Source organism: Lipotes vexillifer, unplaced genomic scaffold (genome assembly GCF_000442215.2).
Source record: "Lipotes vexillifer unplaced genomic scaffold, Lipotes_vexillifer_v1.1 scaffold440, whole genome shotgun sequence".
NCBI lineage: Eukaryota > Metazoa > Chordata > Mammalia > Artiodactyla > Lipotidae > Lipotes > Lipotes vexillifer.
The window spans coordinates 2,512,149-2,526,709 of NW_006778543.1; the positions used below are offsets into that span (position 1 = coordinate 2,512,149).

The window sequence follows — 14,561 nt, forward strand, 5'->3', positions numbered from 1 at the left end:
CTACCTACACGAGAACGGCAGAAGCCTGCTTGGGGAGCATGTCAGGCTATGGGAAGGGTTCCTGGGCAGCAGTTTAGAGAGGTGGTTAAAGAGCATGGCTTCTACGTATATTTGTCTCCTAGATCTGCAGCTTAGTAGGTATGTGACCTTTAGCTATGTTTAGTAGCTATTAATCAATTATAGATAATAAAAGTGTCTTCACAGAATTGTTGAAAATGCGGTAATCCGTGTAAAGCTCTTAGAACAGTGTTTAACACGTAGTAACGGCCCGATCAATGTTTGCTATTATTATTGTGATGACAAGGAAGAAGGGGAGTAGAAGGAAGGAGGACGAAGCATCCTCAGCCAGCCAAGAATGGTAGTGCCCCGACTGCATCATCATGGTGGTTCCAGTCTGCAAAGGGTGTGTGTTTGTATTATGTCATTTGATTCTCACAGTCACCCTGTAAAACAGTATCATTTTCATTCCCATTGTAGACATGAGGAGATTAAGACTCAGGCATTTATCTATACCCTTTAGCTCATGATCCCATGCTTTTGTGATTATGCTTCTCTCCTTATATCTCTGTTCCACAAATTCTGATTTTGGAGTCATGGTGAGATTGAAGAAACATGGGTTCAGGCTGTGCACCTGTCACTCTGTTCACTCTGTTGCTCTGGCCCAGCCAGGACTGGGGTAGAGCCAGGGGCATCTACCTGGTGTGTGACACAGACGTTTACCTGGGATCAGATTTGGAGCTAACCCTGTGCACAAATGGCCGTTTGTTTGGGGAACTGTACAGTGACCTCTATTTCCAGAAGAAAAGAGGCCCTGTAACTCACACTCTTTGGGGAAAGTGGTATTCCCCAACCATTTGCAGTGACACCAAGACTTTCCAGTAGGGTAGGAGTTGAAGTCACATCCTTTGCCCCCCCCTCCAGTTTACCCTGAAATTTCCTGTTGGGCCTTATGACATGTGGTCATTCATCTTGGAAAGCTGTGACAGGGCTTCTCTTACAATTCTCTGAACAGACTGTGGAGGTGTTCTGAACTAGAGGCCACAGACCAGATTGGGCCTGAAAGTCAGAGGCATCTGCCTAGACCCAAGTCTTCCTGCAATTTCCTGCGTGGTTTTATACTTTCTCTGAGCCTCACTTCTCCGTGGAACACAGTGAACCCTGTGCCATACTCAGAAATCTCAGGTTCCTTCCACCTTTAACAGACTGAATAGTGGCCATTCAGAGATACAGGTCCTAATCCCTGGAACCTGTAAATGTTACCTTTTGAAGAAAAAGGTCTTCGTAGATGTGATTAAAGATCTTCGCAGGAGGGGATTTTCCAGGATTGTTTGCGTGGGCCCTAAATCACATCACATGTCCTCATAAGACAGAGGCAGGATGAAATTTCCTCCACAGAAGAGGAGAAGGTGATGTGAAGATAGAGGCAGAAATTAGAGTGATGTGGCCACAAGCAAAGGAATGCTGGCAGCCAGCAGAAGCTAGAAGTATCAAGGAACGAATTCTCTCCTACAGCCTCCAGAGGAGGTGTGGTCCTGCTGACATCTTGATTTCAGCCCAGTGACACCAATGTTAAACTCTGGCTTCTAGAACTATGAGGGGGTAAATTTCTGTTGTTTGGAACCCCTGTATTTGTAACGTGTTAAGGCATCTGTGGGAAACGAATACACTGCTTTCTAAGTCTGTTGTCAGTTACCTGTTCTCACTGCCCATCTGCTCAGCAAAGCTCACTTGGTGCTTGTTCCAAAGCAGAACAAGACACTTGTCTCTCTTTAAGCCTGTAGGAAGGTGAAGTGGTCATTTAGTCTCAAGTTCTCTATTCCGTTCAACTTGGCAGGTGTTCCTGTGTTCGACACCAACAAAACGCCACCTCCTTCCCGTTACATTCAATTTCTCATTGTCGGTATTGTCCTGTCTGAGAGTCGGTGTCCAATCAAGTCTCTTGAAGCAGAAAAGCCACTAATTTAACAACCTTGAGATCATCAGTAGTGAGTAAAGAAAACAACATTCATTTAGTGGTTCTAAGTATATCCGTTCAATAAATATTTCTTGTGCACCAGCACGTGGGCAGCAGTAGGGAACCTGTGACAGTGGAGAACCTGACAGGAAACATACTTATTCTTATGGAGCTGGCATTGTATTAGGCCACATGCAATAAAGCTTTTGTGTATATGCTCACGCTTCAATTGCAGCAAAATTCTTTTTTCCAAGATTGCTAGCAGAGCGTCAGATCCATGTTTCTGCTGGGTGAACCTCCTCTTGGAATATTCCCTGTCTTGGATTTCCACAAGGAGTCCTGGGAAACAGTTTTAGCACCCAAGACAACTGTTGGGGTTAAGCAATACAGACCTTAGGTCATAAGAGGTCCCTCTGATTTCTCTAAATCCCGTCACGGTATGCCTGTGCTCACCTTACCCCAGTCAACTCAGAGCTTTGGGATCTGAGGAGAGGATTGAACGAATGAAAACACTGTGGGGAGGAAAGAAGGCTGTCGTAACTGTCCTGCTTTGTTTAATTCCATACTTTTCGTTACTTCTCTGCATCCCAGGTGCTCTCAAAAGAAAAAAAATAATAGCACTAATACTACCATGATTTCCTCCCTCTGGTACACCCTTTCTTGGAGCAGTGACTCAACTTCCTGCCCTGAAATGGTGCCCCTAGCCATTGGTGGCTCAGGTTGAAAGCCTGAGTCATCTCTGATGTCTGCCGTCCTTTCATGCCCCACTTCTAGGTATCGTAATTCAGAATTCTGCTACTTCTCACTATGTCTTCACCTCCACCCTAGTGCAGGGCACCCTGGCTTCCTGTTTTGACTGCCCTGGCGGTGTTCTGACTCTTCCCATCACTGCTACACTTAACCCTCCACCCCGAGTTCGTTCCCCACATACTGACCAGAGGGATTCTTTTCATACATGAGATTATGCCCGAGTCATCCATTGCTCAAAACTTTCCCCATTTAGAATAAAATCCAAAGTCTTCACCGAGGCCTAGGAGGCCCTGTATGATGTGGCCCCTGCCTTCTCTTGGACCGCATTTCCTACATATTTATCCTGCCTACTTTGCCCTAGTCAACACGAGCCTTCCTGCCATTCCTCTCATTGCCTTGACACTTCTGTGTGTTCCAGGGTCACCTCTTCAGAGAGGCCTTTTCTCACCACCTGAACTACAACAGCACCATCCTTCCAGTAGGGGTCCCTGTCTACCCCTATATATCGGTTTATTTGTGTGCTGTCTGCCTCTCACACAAATGGTAAACTCCGCAAAGGCAGAAGATACTACTCATCTCTATAGCTCCAATACCCAGAGTAGGGTCAGGCATATAATGGTGCTCAGTAAACACTTAATAAAGGAAAGAAGTAGAAGGCCCGGCTATGATCAATATGGAGGACTTTAAGTTTCTTCCAACTCCAACAATCTATGAGTCTGTGAAGGGCCCAGCAGCCTGGTCACCGAAATGCCATTTAGAACCAGTTTGGAGTATCAGGAAATTTAGTTGGTGCTTCTTTTTTTTTTTTAATTTTTTTTTCCTTGTTTTGGCTGCACCCCAAGGCATGTGGGATCTTCCCTGAACCGAACCGGCGCCCTCTGCGGTGGAAGTACAGAGTCTTAACCACTGGATCACCAGTCCCAGTGCCTCTTTTTTGAGATTGGGTTGACTTTTCTCTCCTTGATCCCTCCCTGTGTAGGCAGCTGACCGCAGAGGCAGGTGGTCATTCAAGACACTTGTGTGAGAAAACGTAGGAATGTAAAAGCCATAATAGCACTCTTCTATTTTCTGCCTACCATAGCAGCCTCCTCCATCTACATGGTTACTGAACTCTTTAAAAAAAAATCTTGGCTTTATCCCGTAGTCTTGGTCTAACTCTTACTTACTCCCTAAGTCCCAGGTTAAATATCCTTTACTCTCTGACAGCTCCTTGATACCCAGACTAGTTTAGCTCACCCAGTTCTGGGCTCCCATATTTGCTTTTTCTTAGGATTGACCCATCACATACCTGTAAACATTGATCGTTAACTGCCTTCCTTATCAGTCTGAAAGCTCCAGAAGTGACCCTGTCTTGTTCCTCATTATCCAAGCGTGAATAACAAAGTGACAAGACACAGTGCTCAAAAAGTGTTTGTTGAATTAACAATTGGATTTTTGTGATAAGCAACCAAAAGTTACAATATAAATTGAAAAAAAGAAAAAGATGCAATTGATGATTGACTGCTTATCACCTCCCGGACCCACACTTGTTTGGACACTCTTTATTTTGTGGTCAGCAGGGGGTGGTGGGTCAGGAGATTGCTAGGACGGTTCCTCCTGTAAATGATCTAATGTTTCTGAAGAGTTTTCAGAACCACAGACTTAAATGGCTCTGTAGAAACCATCCAAGAAAGGCAGCAAATCAGATTTTGTTCATAAATTCCTTGAGGTACAGATGACGATCTTTTCTAGAGTTGTTTTATCAGGAAACTCTTTTATATTATTTCCCTTAATTTTACTCCTGTCTAAGACTTCTGTTTTCCTACTGCTGAAGATAAAGCACACCTAAAGGTGTAGTGGTAAGAATTAGGAAAAGCTCTCATGTTTTCAGTATTCTTTAGCTTTTCTCAATTTTCCTTTCTATCAATGGAAATAATGAAAATAACAGCAAGAACATCTTTAGTCTCAGGGCTGAAACAACTTGAACAGTCTAGCCTATAAGAGGTAAAATGTTGATAGGTACAATTGTTTGTACCACACAATGTGAAATGCACAAACTTTTATAACTGGTAGAGTTTTGTTACTTGTACATTCAGAGCTGATGCTTTTAACCCAAGTAGGAGATAAAATTCTGATAGGGCTTATGTATCCACATTTTGATGAGTCAGATGCATTGATGGAACAGTTGAAGCTGGAGGTTCTTGGGGAAAGGGGACATCTTTGTTTCTTTGTCTGCAAAGAAACTGAACCATGCACACTGGAATAAAACCTCCCTCTGAGCAACTAATGATGGACCAGCCAACCTCTCAGGACCAAAGCTCCCAAGTATCTTACCAACACCTCAGCAACTCTGGCTGCTGAATGTCCCAGTTTGTAAAACCACAGCCCAAATAGTGAGGACCAGAAAGGGGAGGAGGAAGAGAATTAGATAATCTGAATTTCATGGGTTTTTGCAGTATCTGTTGTTGAGTTGAGGGCCTATATAAAGAGCTAAATATCTGCTATTTGTAGACCAATTATCCACGTAAATGATACCGAAGTCCCATTCAGTGTCTTCTGAACATCACTTCAGGATCAAGGTCTGACAGCAGAATACTTGAAGGCAGGGCTGTCCCGGAAGCCTGGGACTCAGACTCACCACTCCTTAGCTCTGCACGTTTGAGTATGCCAGTGCCCAGAAGTTAGAAAAGGGATAGCAAAGGAAATCTGAAGCCATCAGTTGACTTTATATGTATGTGTGTGTGTGTGTGTGTGTGTGTGTGTGTGTGTGTGTGTATATATATATAATTTGTTTGTTTGTTTATTTGGCTGCGTCAGGTCTTAGTTGCAGCACATAGGATCTTTGTTGCAGATGGGGTATCATTCATTGCTGCGTGTGGGCTTCTCTCTAGTTATGGTGCGTGGGCTCAGTAGTTGCAGCACACAGGCTTAGTTGCCCCACGGCATATGGGATCTTAGTTCCCCGACCAGGGATTGAACCCACATCCCCTGCATTGGAAGGTGGATTCTTAACCACTGGATCACCAGGGAAGTCCCTCAGTTGACTTCTTAAAAACATGTTAAGTTCCAGTTGCAAGGCCAATTGCTGCTGTAACAAATTACCACAAATTTAGTGGCTTAAAACAACACAAATTTATTATCTTACAGTTGTAGGGACCAGAAGTCCAAAGTGGGTCCTGTGGGGCAAAAATCAAGGTAGAGCTGCATTCCTTCTGGAGGGTGTGGGAGAGAGTCCAATTCCTTGTCTTTTCCACCTTGTAGAAGCCTGCCTTCCTTGGTTTGTGGTTGCATCTCTCCAGTGTCTGCTTCCATTGATGCATCTCTCTCCTCTTTGGCTCTCCTGTGTTGCTCTTTCACTTATAAGGACCCATGTGATTAGATTGGACCCACCTGAGTAACGCCAGTACTCTCCCATCTCAAGATCCTTAACAAAATCACATTAGCAGTGTCCCTTTTGTCATATAAGGTAACAGACTCACAGGTTCCTGAGATGATGTGGACGTCTTTGGCAGAAAGAGCATCATTCTGCCTATTGCAGAAGAAAGTCAGAACTACTTGAGTCTGTGTGTGTCCTATGCTTCCTTTCTCATGGCCATCATGATCTGCCCACTGTTGCCAAGCTACCTCAGGTTCCCCTTCCCCCACCTCTTTTTCCTCTTCCACATGCAAATTTTACTGAAGCTTCAGACTACCACCCACCTCCACAACTCCCTGCACTCACTTCCTTGCCAGGCACCAGTCCAGAGCCAAATCGATATTGGTGTGGTTCTCATCAGTGCTGCCCATCAAATATATCTCTTCCCCACTACCACCTCCTGGCATGTGATGGAAGCACAGTTCATGTGTGGACCCTTGGCGGGTGGGAAAGTTCATGTGATTAGTTCTGGCCAAAAATTTATAAATGACTCCAGGCTGAGCATTTCACTGATACTATGAGACCTTCCAGCACCTCTCTTTTCCCTCTGGTACAATGATCAACAGTGTTCAAAATGGATGGACTTGCGGTCGACATGTAGAATAAGCAGGAAATAAACTTTGTTGTAGCCACTGATATTTTGGGCTTGCTTGTTACTGCAGCGTGGACCCTAACTTATCCTGACTGATGCATTTAGCAAAGCTTAAAGGGAGGTAAAAGAGAAGTATGCACAGCATGGGTTGCTCTTAACTGGTTCTCCCTGTTCACCTGTCTCTACTCAGAGGCCACACAGGCTTCCCTGTTCCTCAGATTAAAATGCCCATTAACCTCACCTTCTGGCTGTTGAGTTTATTTTTTGAGAAGGTAGAGAATTTAGTTCCTGAAGCATATATCATAGTATACCTTAAGACTTACCATTGATCACTGGTGGACTCTGTCTTTTCGTCATCAATTAAAATGAAAAAAACCCTGCAGGTCTGGTGACTGGGGGTGTTAGAGGGAGAGTATAGGGCCATGCTATTCTCTTTATTTCCTGTGCAGGTCAAGCACAGAGTAGAGAGAATTGGGGAATTTGATGGAAACCACAGTAGCAAGGGAAGCATGCAGACTGCCCCACCCCCCCACCACCACCCAGGAAAAGAAAGAGGTTGAACAGAAACTATGCCAGGCTGCCCAGGGCCCAGGGTATCTGTTCTGAGGGCACTCACACCAGAGGCTCCTTGTTTTTGCCCACGCTCAGCCCTGCTGGAACTTTTGCCTCAGGCCAGTGGTTGGGTTAAGGTGTAGCTCCCACCAACCAAAGATGGAACTCCAGCCTAGCACCAGGGGTACAGCAGGGTAGGTGTGGGTGCCTGCTGATTAAAACTGGACCTTCAAATGCATGTTTCACAGAAACATTATCATAACCTGGTTAAACAGTGCCAGAGTTTATCTATAACCACAGTTAGAGCATCTAAGTCTTCAGCTGGCTTATCAGTGACATGGGCTCTTATGGGTGAGCCTCAGAACCCATCACCCAACTGACAGCATTGTTTCTATGGAAACCTGCAATCTGTGACCCAAATACCCAGGTTAAAATGTTGCTGATTTATTTAACTCAATGTGTGAGTCAGCTGGGGATTGCCAATATTAGATAAAAATTGAAGTTCTTTTTTTAAAGTTGTGGATTTTTTCCATCCTGCTTATCCATTCCAGTCAGCAGGCATAATGGAGGACCCTCTATTCTAAAGTGTCTGTGTTTAGATGGAAACTTCTGTTATGGCAGGATCAGCCCAGAGGAAGATGGAAATCCTTTTCCAGCCATTGTTCATTTGCTTTTCCTCTTATTTCTTGAAACCCTGCAGGGCGAGCCCTGCTGAGACTTACAGACAAAAAGCTTGAGCGAATGGGGATTGCCCAGGAGAGCCTCCGGCAGCACATCTTACAACAGGTGCTCCAGCTGAAGGTGCGAGAAGAAGTCAGAAACCTACAGTTACTCACACAAGGTATCCTGCTGCTGCCTAGTGGGTGGATGGAAGGGGAGATGGGAGGAAAGTAACCCTTACCGTCGTGACAGAAGGGAGCCAGGGAAAAACCGGCTTGATTAGTTTTGTTTTGTTTGCAGAATTTTCTTTCATTAAAAAAAATGGTATACAGATTTAAAGGCCACTTCCCTCCTAAAACTTCTCTTTTTCTTAGCTCACTAGGGGGAAGGATGTACAGATAAGTAATGGATAAGCAAACAGAATTATCTGAACTAATTTCAAGGTCATCACATACAGCTATATAGGTTGTGCACTGCACAACCCCCAAAGTACCAGTTACATAGATCAGTATACGATTGCACCACCTAGAGTTGTACAGTGTGCAGCCTGCACAACTGTACAGTGCAGCCCCAGCTATTTTAGTCTACCAGTTTTGAGGGGGCCTTGGAATTTGAGTGATTCCATAGTTCATATGGCCATGGTGTAAGTGGGATTTTTTTGTTGCGTTTTGCTTTACTTCACTTTTCACTGAAAGAAAAACATTTTAGAGGTATGTGTCTGTGTGTGTGTGTGTGTATGTGTATGTATGTATATATAAATACATACATATATATGTTTACACACACTCTCTCTCTAGAAATTTTGAGAACCCTATTTATCATCTTAAAAATAGAATAGTTTTTTAAATAGACTACAGGGAATTTAAAACTGCAGTATTACAACCATATAGTTCTAAACAAGAATCATTAATAATTTCGATATGTTGAAATCACTTAAAAGCCCTATAACTGGAAGTGACAGAATAAAGCTGGATCTTGAAGAAAACCTTAAGTTACACTATAAGTTATATGTCTAGGTAAGATTTGGTTGCTGTCGACCTCCATTAACTATAACCCTTTATTTGTTTTATTTTAATGCCCATGTGCACCATTTTAAATGAAAGGATGATAAAATATATTTTTTGAGAGCCTTGGTTATTTTTCAGTCTGCAGACTATTGTTAATTGCATGCATACTGATATTGGTGAAATCTGGATCAGCCAGATTTCATGTTACTGCATTTAGATTAACCAATTAATAGTCTGTTTGCCTGGAGGAAGTAATGTACTGCCTGAAAGATGACTGTTCTAGAAGGATAAATATAGACTTTGAGTGATATGAAAATATATTGTTTACTTGATATACATTGTTTGCATTGGTCTCCAGAGACTTCCAATGGTAAATTTACAGATACAGGTACACTGAGTGACTTAAATGTGAATCTGACGTGCTGATACACTTTTAAGTTCTTTTAAGAAGTAAACAGAGATTAAAAGGTTTATCACAAGAATGTCCATTGCGGTGCTATTTATAAAACTGAAAAATTAGAAACAACCTAGATGTTCAGCAATATGGAGAGAATCAGATAATTCTATTTGAATTCAGAAGATACAATATAATATAGTCATTGGAATTATATCTTCCAGGAATATATGACAACATAGGAAAGTACTCAAGAAGTAATAGGAAGAAGGGGGGAAAGGCCATGTATAAAATGTTATTTATAATATGAGCCCAATTTTGTAAAAAGAACATATATTTATACGCACACAGAAAAGGGGATGCAAATGGTTTTGCCAGTATTTTGATAATGGTTCTCTTTGGGTGGTGAGATTGTGGGTGATTTTAACTGTTTTCTTTATATTTTTCTAAATTTTCCAAATCTTCTACTATAAATCCATATTACAGTTATAATCAGAAAATGCATTCACATTTTTTAAGCTTCAGCCACAAGTGTCGTTCTGCCCTGTTCTATTTAATGTCTGGGGTTTCCTCAGCTCTTTTGGTTTCCTCCCGTGGTGATATGTAGAATGAGACCTGAACTCATCTTGTGCACCTTGGACTTTTTTTTTTCCCTCTGCTACTGTCAGCCTGCAGTGTGTTTGCTTTGCAAAATCATTTTCTACAGCTTTCATTGCCCTAGATTCATAATATATAAGATTTTTCCTGAGATAGTACTCAACTCTATTAAGCTAAATATATGTTTGTGTTTTGGGAAGATAATGCTAAGTTCATCCTTTTCAATTCAGTTGTTGTCATTTTCTTTAGCTTTGAAAAGCTGTGGCTTTAGAACTCTTTCATTCTATTCCCTTTAGAAGAGATCACATTCTCTAGCTCTTGGATATTTTGTCTGCACTCATACTACCTTTTTTTTATCGCTTGTCCTTTCCATGTTAATGTTCAAACTAATTTCATATCAGACAGCTTTTGAAAATCTGTTGCCTTATTGAGGTGATGGTTTCTTTTTTAAAAAAATGAAACAAAAATTGACGAGTCGTTGTTGTGACTGATAATGGAAGTTCTGAAGACAGCTGGAGTGGCCTTAAAATATTTGGGGTCTAGGTTTGCTATTATAAGAATTGTAACTCCATTCCACCCAAGTGAACTGAATGGCTTAAACTGTGAACTGAATGGAAATGTACCAGGGGGGTGATATGTGATTCGGTATTGAATATTTGATTCCTCATCTCAGAAAATATTAATCAGTGGAAATAATATGCTAAATAAGTGCAAACAAGTGTCTTAGAATGTTACTTAGTTTTCAGAAATCCATGAGCTTTCCCCTTAAAGAGTGTAACTCACCTCTCCAGTCTCTAGAGATACATTTTCTTTCCCAGCTCACATAGGACTGTGACTCTGGTGTAATGCAATTAAATTTTATTTGTTTTTAAGAAATATTTTCCAACTAATACATTTAAATGAGGGTTGTTGCCTTCAAAGTAGCCAGTTTTTGAGGAAAGGGACTTATTTCACAAATGATTGTATTTCTTATGTGTTTCCTTCTTACTTTTGGAGGCAATTTCAGAGCTTTAACTGAATCACAAAAGTTTAGGAAGAACCTAAGTGTCCATCGTTAGGAGACCAGCTAAATGAGTTATGGTACATCCAGGCACTGGAGTATACTTGGAAGTTATAAACGCAAGAATGAAGAATAGTAATATGGAAGGATCTCTGAGATGCCAGGTGAAGTGGAAAAAGCAAGGTGCAGAACAAGGTAGAGAGTATACTACATTTGCGAATGAGAGAGGGACAAATAGTAATGTATATCTGCATGTGCTTTGTTTACATAAGAAAATGCTGATACATAAGAAGCTAATACAAACTCTACCTATGGGACTGAGAAGAAGGTGGATAGAGGACATATGCTTTTTAAGTCACTTTGTGTCTTGACATATGTGTGTGTTAACTATTTAAAAGAGTAAAATGTTTTAAAAGAAGGAGAAAGAATGAATTTTAGCATCAGACAGGTCTGAATTTTAAATCTCGGCCCCAACACTTACTGCTTTGTCATTTCAGGGAAGTTACTTAATCTGTCTGTGTTCCAGTTTCCTGTTCTCTGAAAAGTGAGATCAGCAAATCTACTCACCTCATAGGGATGCTCTAATAGTTAAACGAGCTCAAATATATACATCACTCAGTGCAGTGTGACAGTAAGTACAGAACATAGTTAGCGATCAGTAATAGAAGCCACAAAATGAAATCAACCTCATTAATTTATATGAAAGCTTTATTTTTATAATATCATTTATTGAGCAGTAATTCACAGAATATACAGTTTCCTCAAAGTATAAATTCAATGATTTTTAGTATTGTCACAGAGTTGTGCAACCGTCACCACAATTAATTTTAAACTATTTTCATCACCCCCAAAAAGAAACCCGGTACCCATTAACCGTCATTCCCCATTTCCTCCCAAGGCCCCCCCAACTACCAGCCCTTAGAAACCACTAATCTACTTTCTGTCTATTCGCCTACTCTAGACATTTCCTATAAATGGAATCATTCAATATGTGGTATTTTGCAATTGGCTACTTTCACTTAGAATAATGGTTCTAAGGTTCACTCATGTTGTAAGCATGTGTCAGTATTTCATTTCTTTTTATTGCCAAATTGTATTTCATCATATGAATGTACCACATTTTACTTATCCATTCATCAGTTGGACATTTGTATTGTTTCTGAATCTTGGTTATTATTAATAATGCTATTTTGAATGTACGTTTTTCTGTGGACCTGTTTTCATTTCTCTTGGTTATATACCTGGGCGTGGAATTACTGAGTCATATGGTAACTCCCAGTGTAAGTTACAGGAGCTGCCAGACAGTTTTCCATGGCAGCTGTACCATTTTATATTCCCACAAGCAGTGTATGAGGGTCTCAATTTCTCCACATCCTTGCCAACACTTGTTATTGTCTGTCTTTTTTATTATAACCATTCTAATATGTGTAAAGTGGTATGTCGCTGTGATTTTGATTTTCATTTCCCTGATGGCTAATGATGTTTAACCCCTTTTCAAGTGCTTATTGACCATTGTGTATCTTCTGTGGGTAAACATCTAATCAGATTCTTTACTCATTTTTTAATTGGGTCATTCGTTTTTTCCAATCCTTATCTTGGACCCACCATCTTTCTCCATGCTTGATTACCCACTTTATTTATAAGATCTAAAGCTAAATATCAGGCTGCCATTTCCAAAGAGGAACCCCATCCTCAAAGGATGAAGTCTTATTTATCCCCACTAGAGGCGTTCAGAAGAACCTACCACAAACTTGGAAATCAACTCCAAAATGAATCAAATGAACTCTGAAGATCTCCTCTCAAGGAAACAACATTCTTTTGGTTGTAGAAATTATACACACATCAAATCAGTTACCTCAGTTTGTAATCAGACCTCCAAATTAGATACACCCATCTGAAAGCTCATTCTACTGCGTTTCTAGAAGAAATAAGCTAATAGATAATTAAGGCTAATTTTCCAACTTTTAATTGATGTTTTAAAACTTGTCTTAAACTTTTCATTCTACACCAGTCGTTGTCACTCAGTTGCCAGGAGCCCAATGACAGTAATATGGCCAAAATAGTCACAAATGGGCTAGGAGAGCTCTAGCCAGCCCCTGTGGGTTATCTGAACACAGGGAAGGTGAAGACTCTGCCCTCCTTTTTCTTGCTCTCCCCCTTCTGGATACCGACCAAAGGCAAAAACTATAAGGTGTTTAAAAAAATGTATATGGTGGATTCATAGTATATGCATCAGTTTATAGGCACTGTCAATGAATCATGACAAAAATTCCTGAAACAGCTCATTATCTAAAGCCAGAACTGTCCTTCAGCTAAAATGCTGGCCTCTGATTTCCCTGCCTTTATTCACAGTGGCCCTGTAACTACCTGACATTTGCAAGCAACATAATCAGTGTTTAGCCCTGCTTTACTGTCGTTCCCTTTGGTGCCTTTGAGGGAGTTCTTCCTTCATTCAGCCTTTTGGTCTTCTGTGTCCTGTCTGCGGAGTGGCCAGGGTGTCCATCTGGTGGTCTTACTTGCTTGCACATTCCTGCAGGAAACTCAGCCGTGTCAGGGTACCTCCAGCTGTCTTTTGGGAAATGCAGTACAGAGCTGGAAACGTCATTATTATACTTTCCTTCTGCTTAGTTCAGGAGAGAACTAAGCTCTCCTGAGGGGGAAAAGGTGCCTTATGTAACACACAGAAGTGGTACAAATTATTTTGGCGTCTGTCAAATTAATCCATAATCAAGCATACGCGGGGCATCCTTACCTCTTTAATACTGGATATTTCTAGGAATAAAAACACCCAGGGATACTGAAAGCTATTTCTCATATAGCTAATGAGTATAAAATGTTTACTGTATGCAAAGCAGTGCACTAATTGTCACATCAACTCCTGACATTTACCCTACCATAATCAGTACTGTTGTTAGCCTCAATTTACATATGGGGAAACTGAGGTTGGAGAATTTAATTAACAGACCCAATATCAGACAACTAGTAAAAAAGCATAGTACAGTCCTGTCTGACTTCACAGCAAACTTTTATCCATTACACTTCATCACCTCTGATCTGTCAAATGAGTAATTCCTATTTCATAGCAATGATGTGATGATTACACGAGATTTTATGTGGAAACTATATAGCATAGTTCATGGCATACTCTGTGGAAGTGGGTTGGCAGACTTATTCTATAAAAAGCTAGGCAGTGAGTATTTTAGTCTTTGTAGGCCATAGAGTGTCTGTTGTAACCACCACATCACGGGAGAACAACCACAGACAATCTTAAATGAATTGGCATAGTAGTGTACCAATAAACTTTATTTACAAACACAATTTCTAGTCCATAGTTTGTGGACCCTTGCTTCACAGGGTCAAAAATGTAAACTTTTCGTCATCATCATCAAGATTATTGTTTTATTCTTCGTATCTTCCCTTTTGAGCTGTATGCTCTTCCCTCAACCCCAGGGTCACTATAGTATGGAACCACTCCTGGGGTGTCGTTTTCAGTGTCTTTCTTGACTACAAATGCATGGATAGTGTAAAAATGTAATAGTAACTCTGAGGATTGGGTAAATGTAAGCAGTAGAAAACAATGTTCCAACTGCAGGGTAAGGCTAACGAAGATAGTAAATGCTGCCATCTTCAAAGGCCTTTTTTTTTTTTTTTTTTTTTTGGG

General features: G+C 41.0%; 1 protein-coding gene across 1 annotated transcript in view; it reads left to right on the plus strand.

Annotated features, from left to right (window-relative positions):
* SAMD12 (sterile alpha motif domain containing 12) overlaps positions 1-14,561 on the plus strand; it is a 410,401-nt gene that overhangs the window by 234,297 nt on the left and 161,543 nt on the right. The window contains exon 4 of the mRNA XM_007451677.1: positions 7,943-8,083. Within this exon, the coding sequence (XP_007451739.1) occupies positions 7,943-8,083 (141 nt within the window). The remainder of the gene's footprint in view (positions 1-7,942; positions 8,084-14,561) is intronic.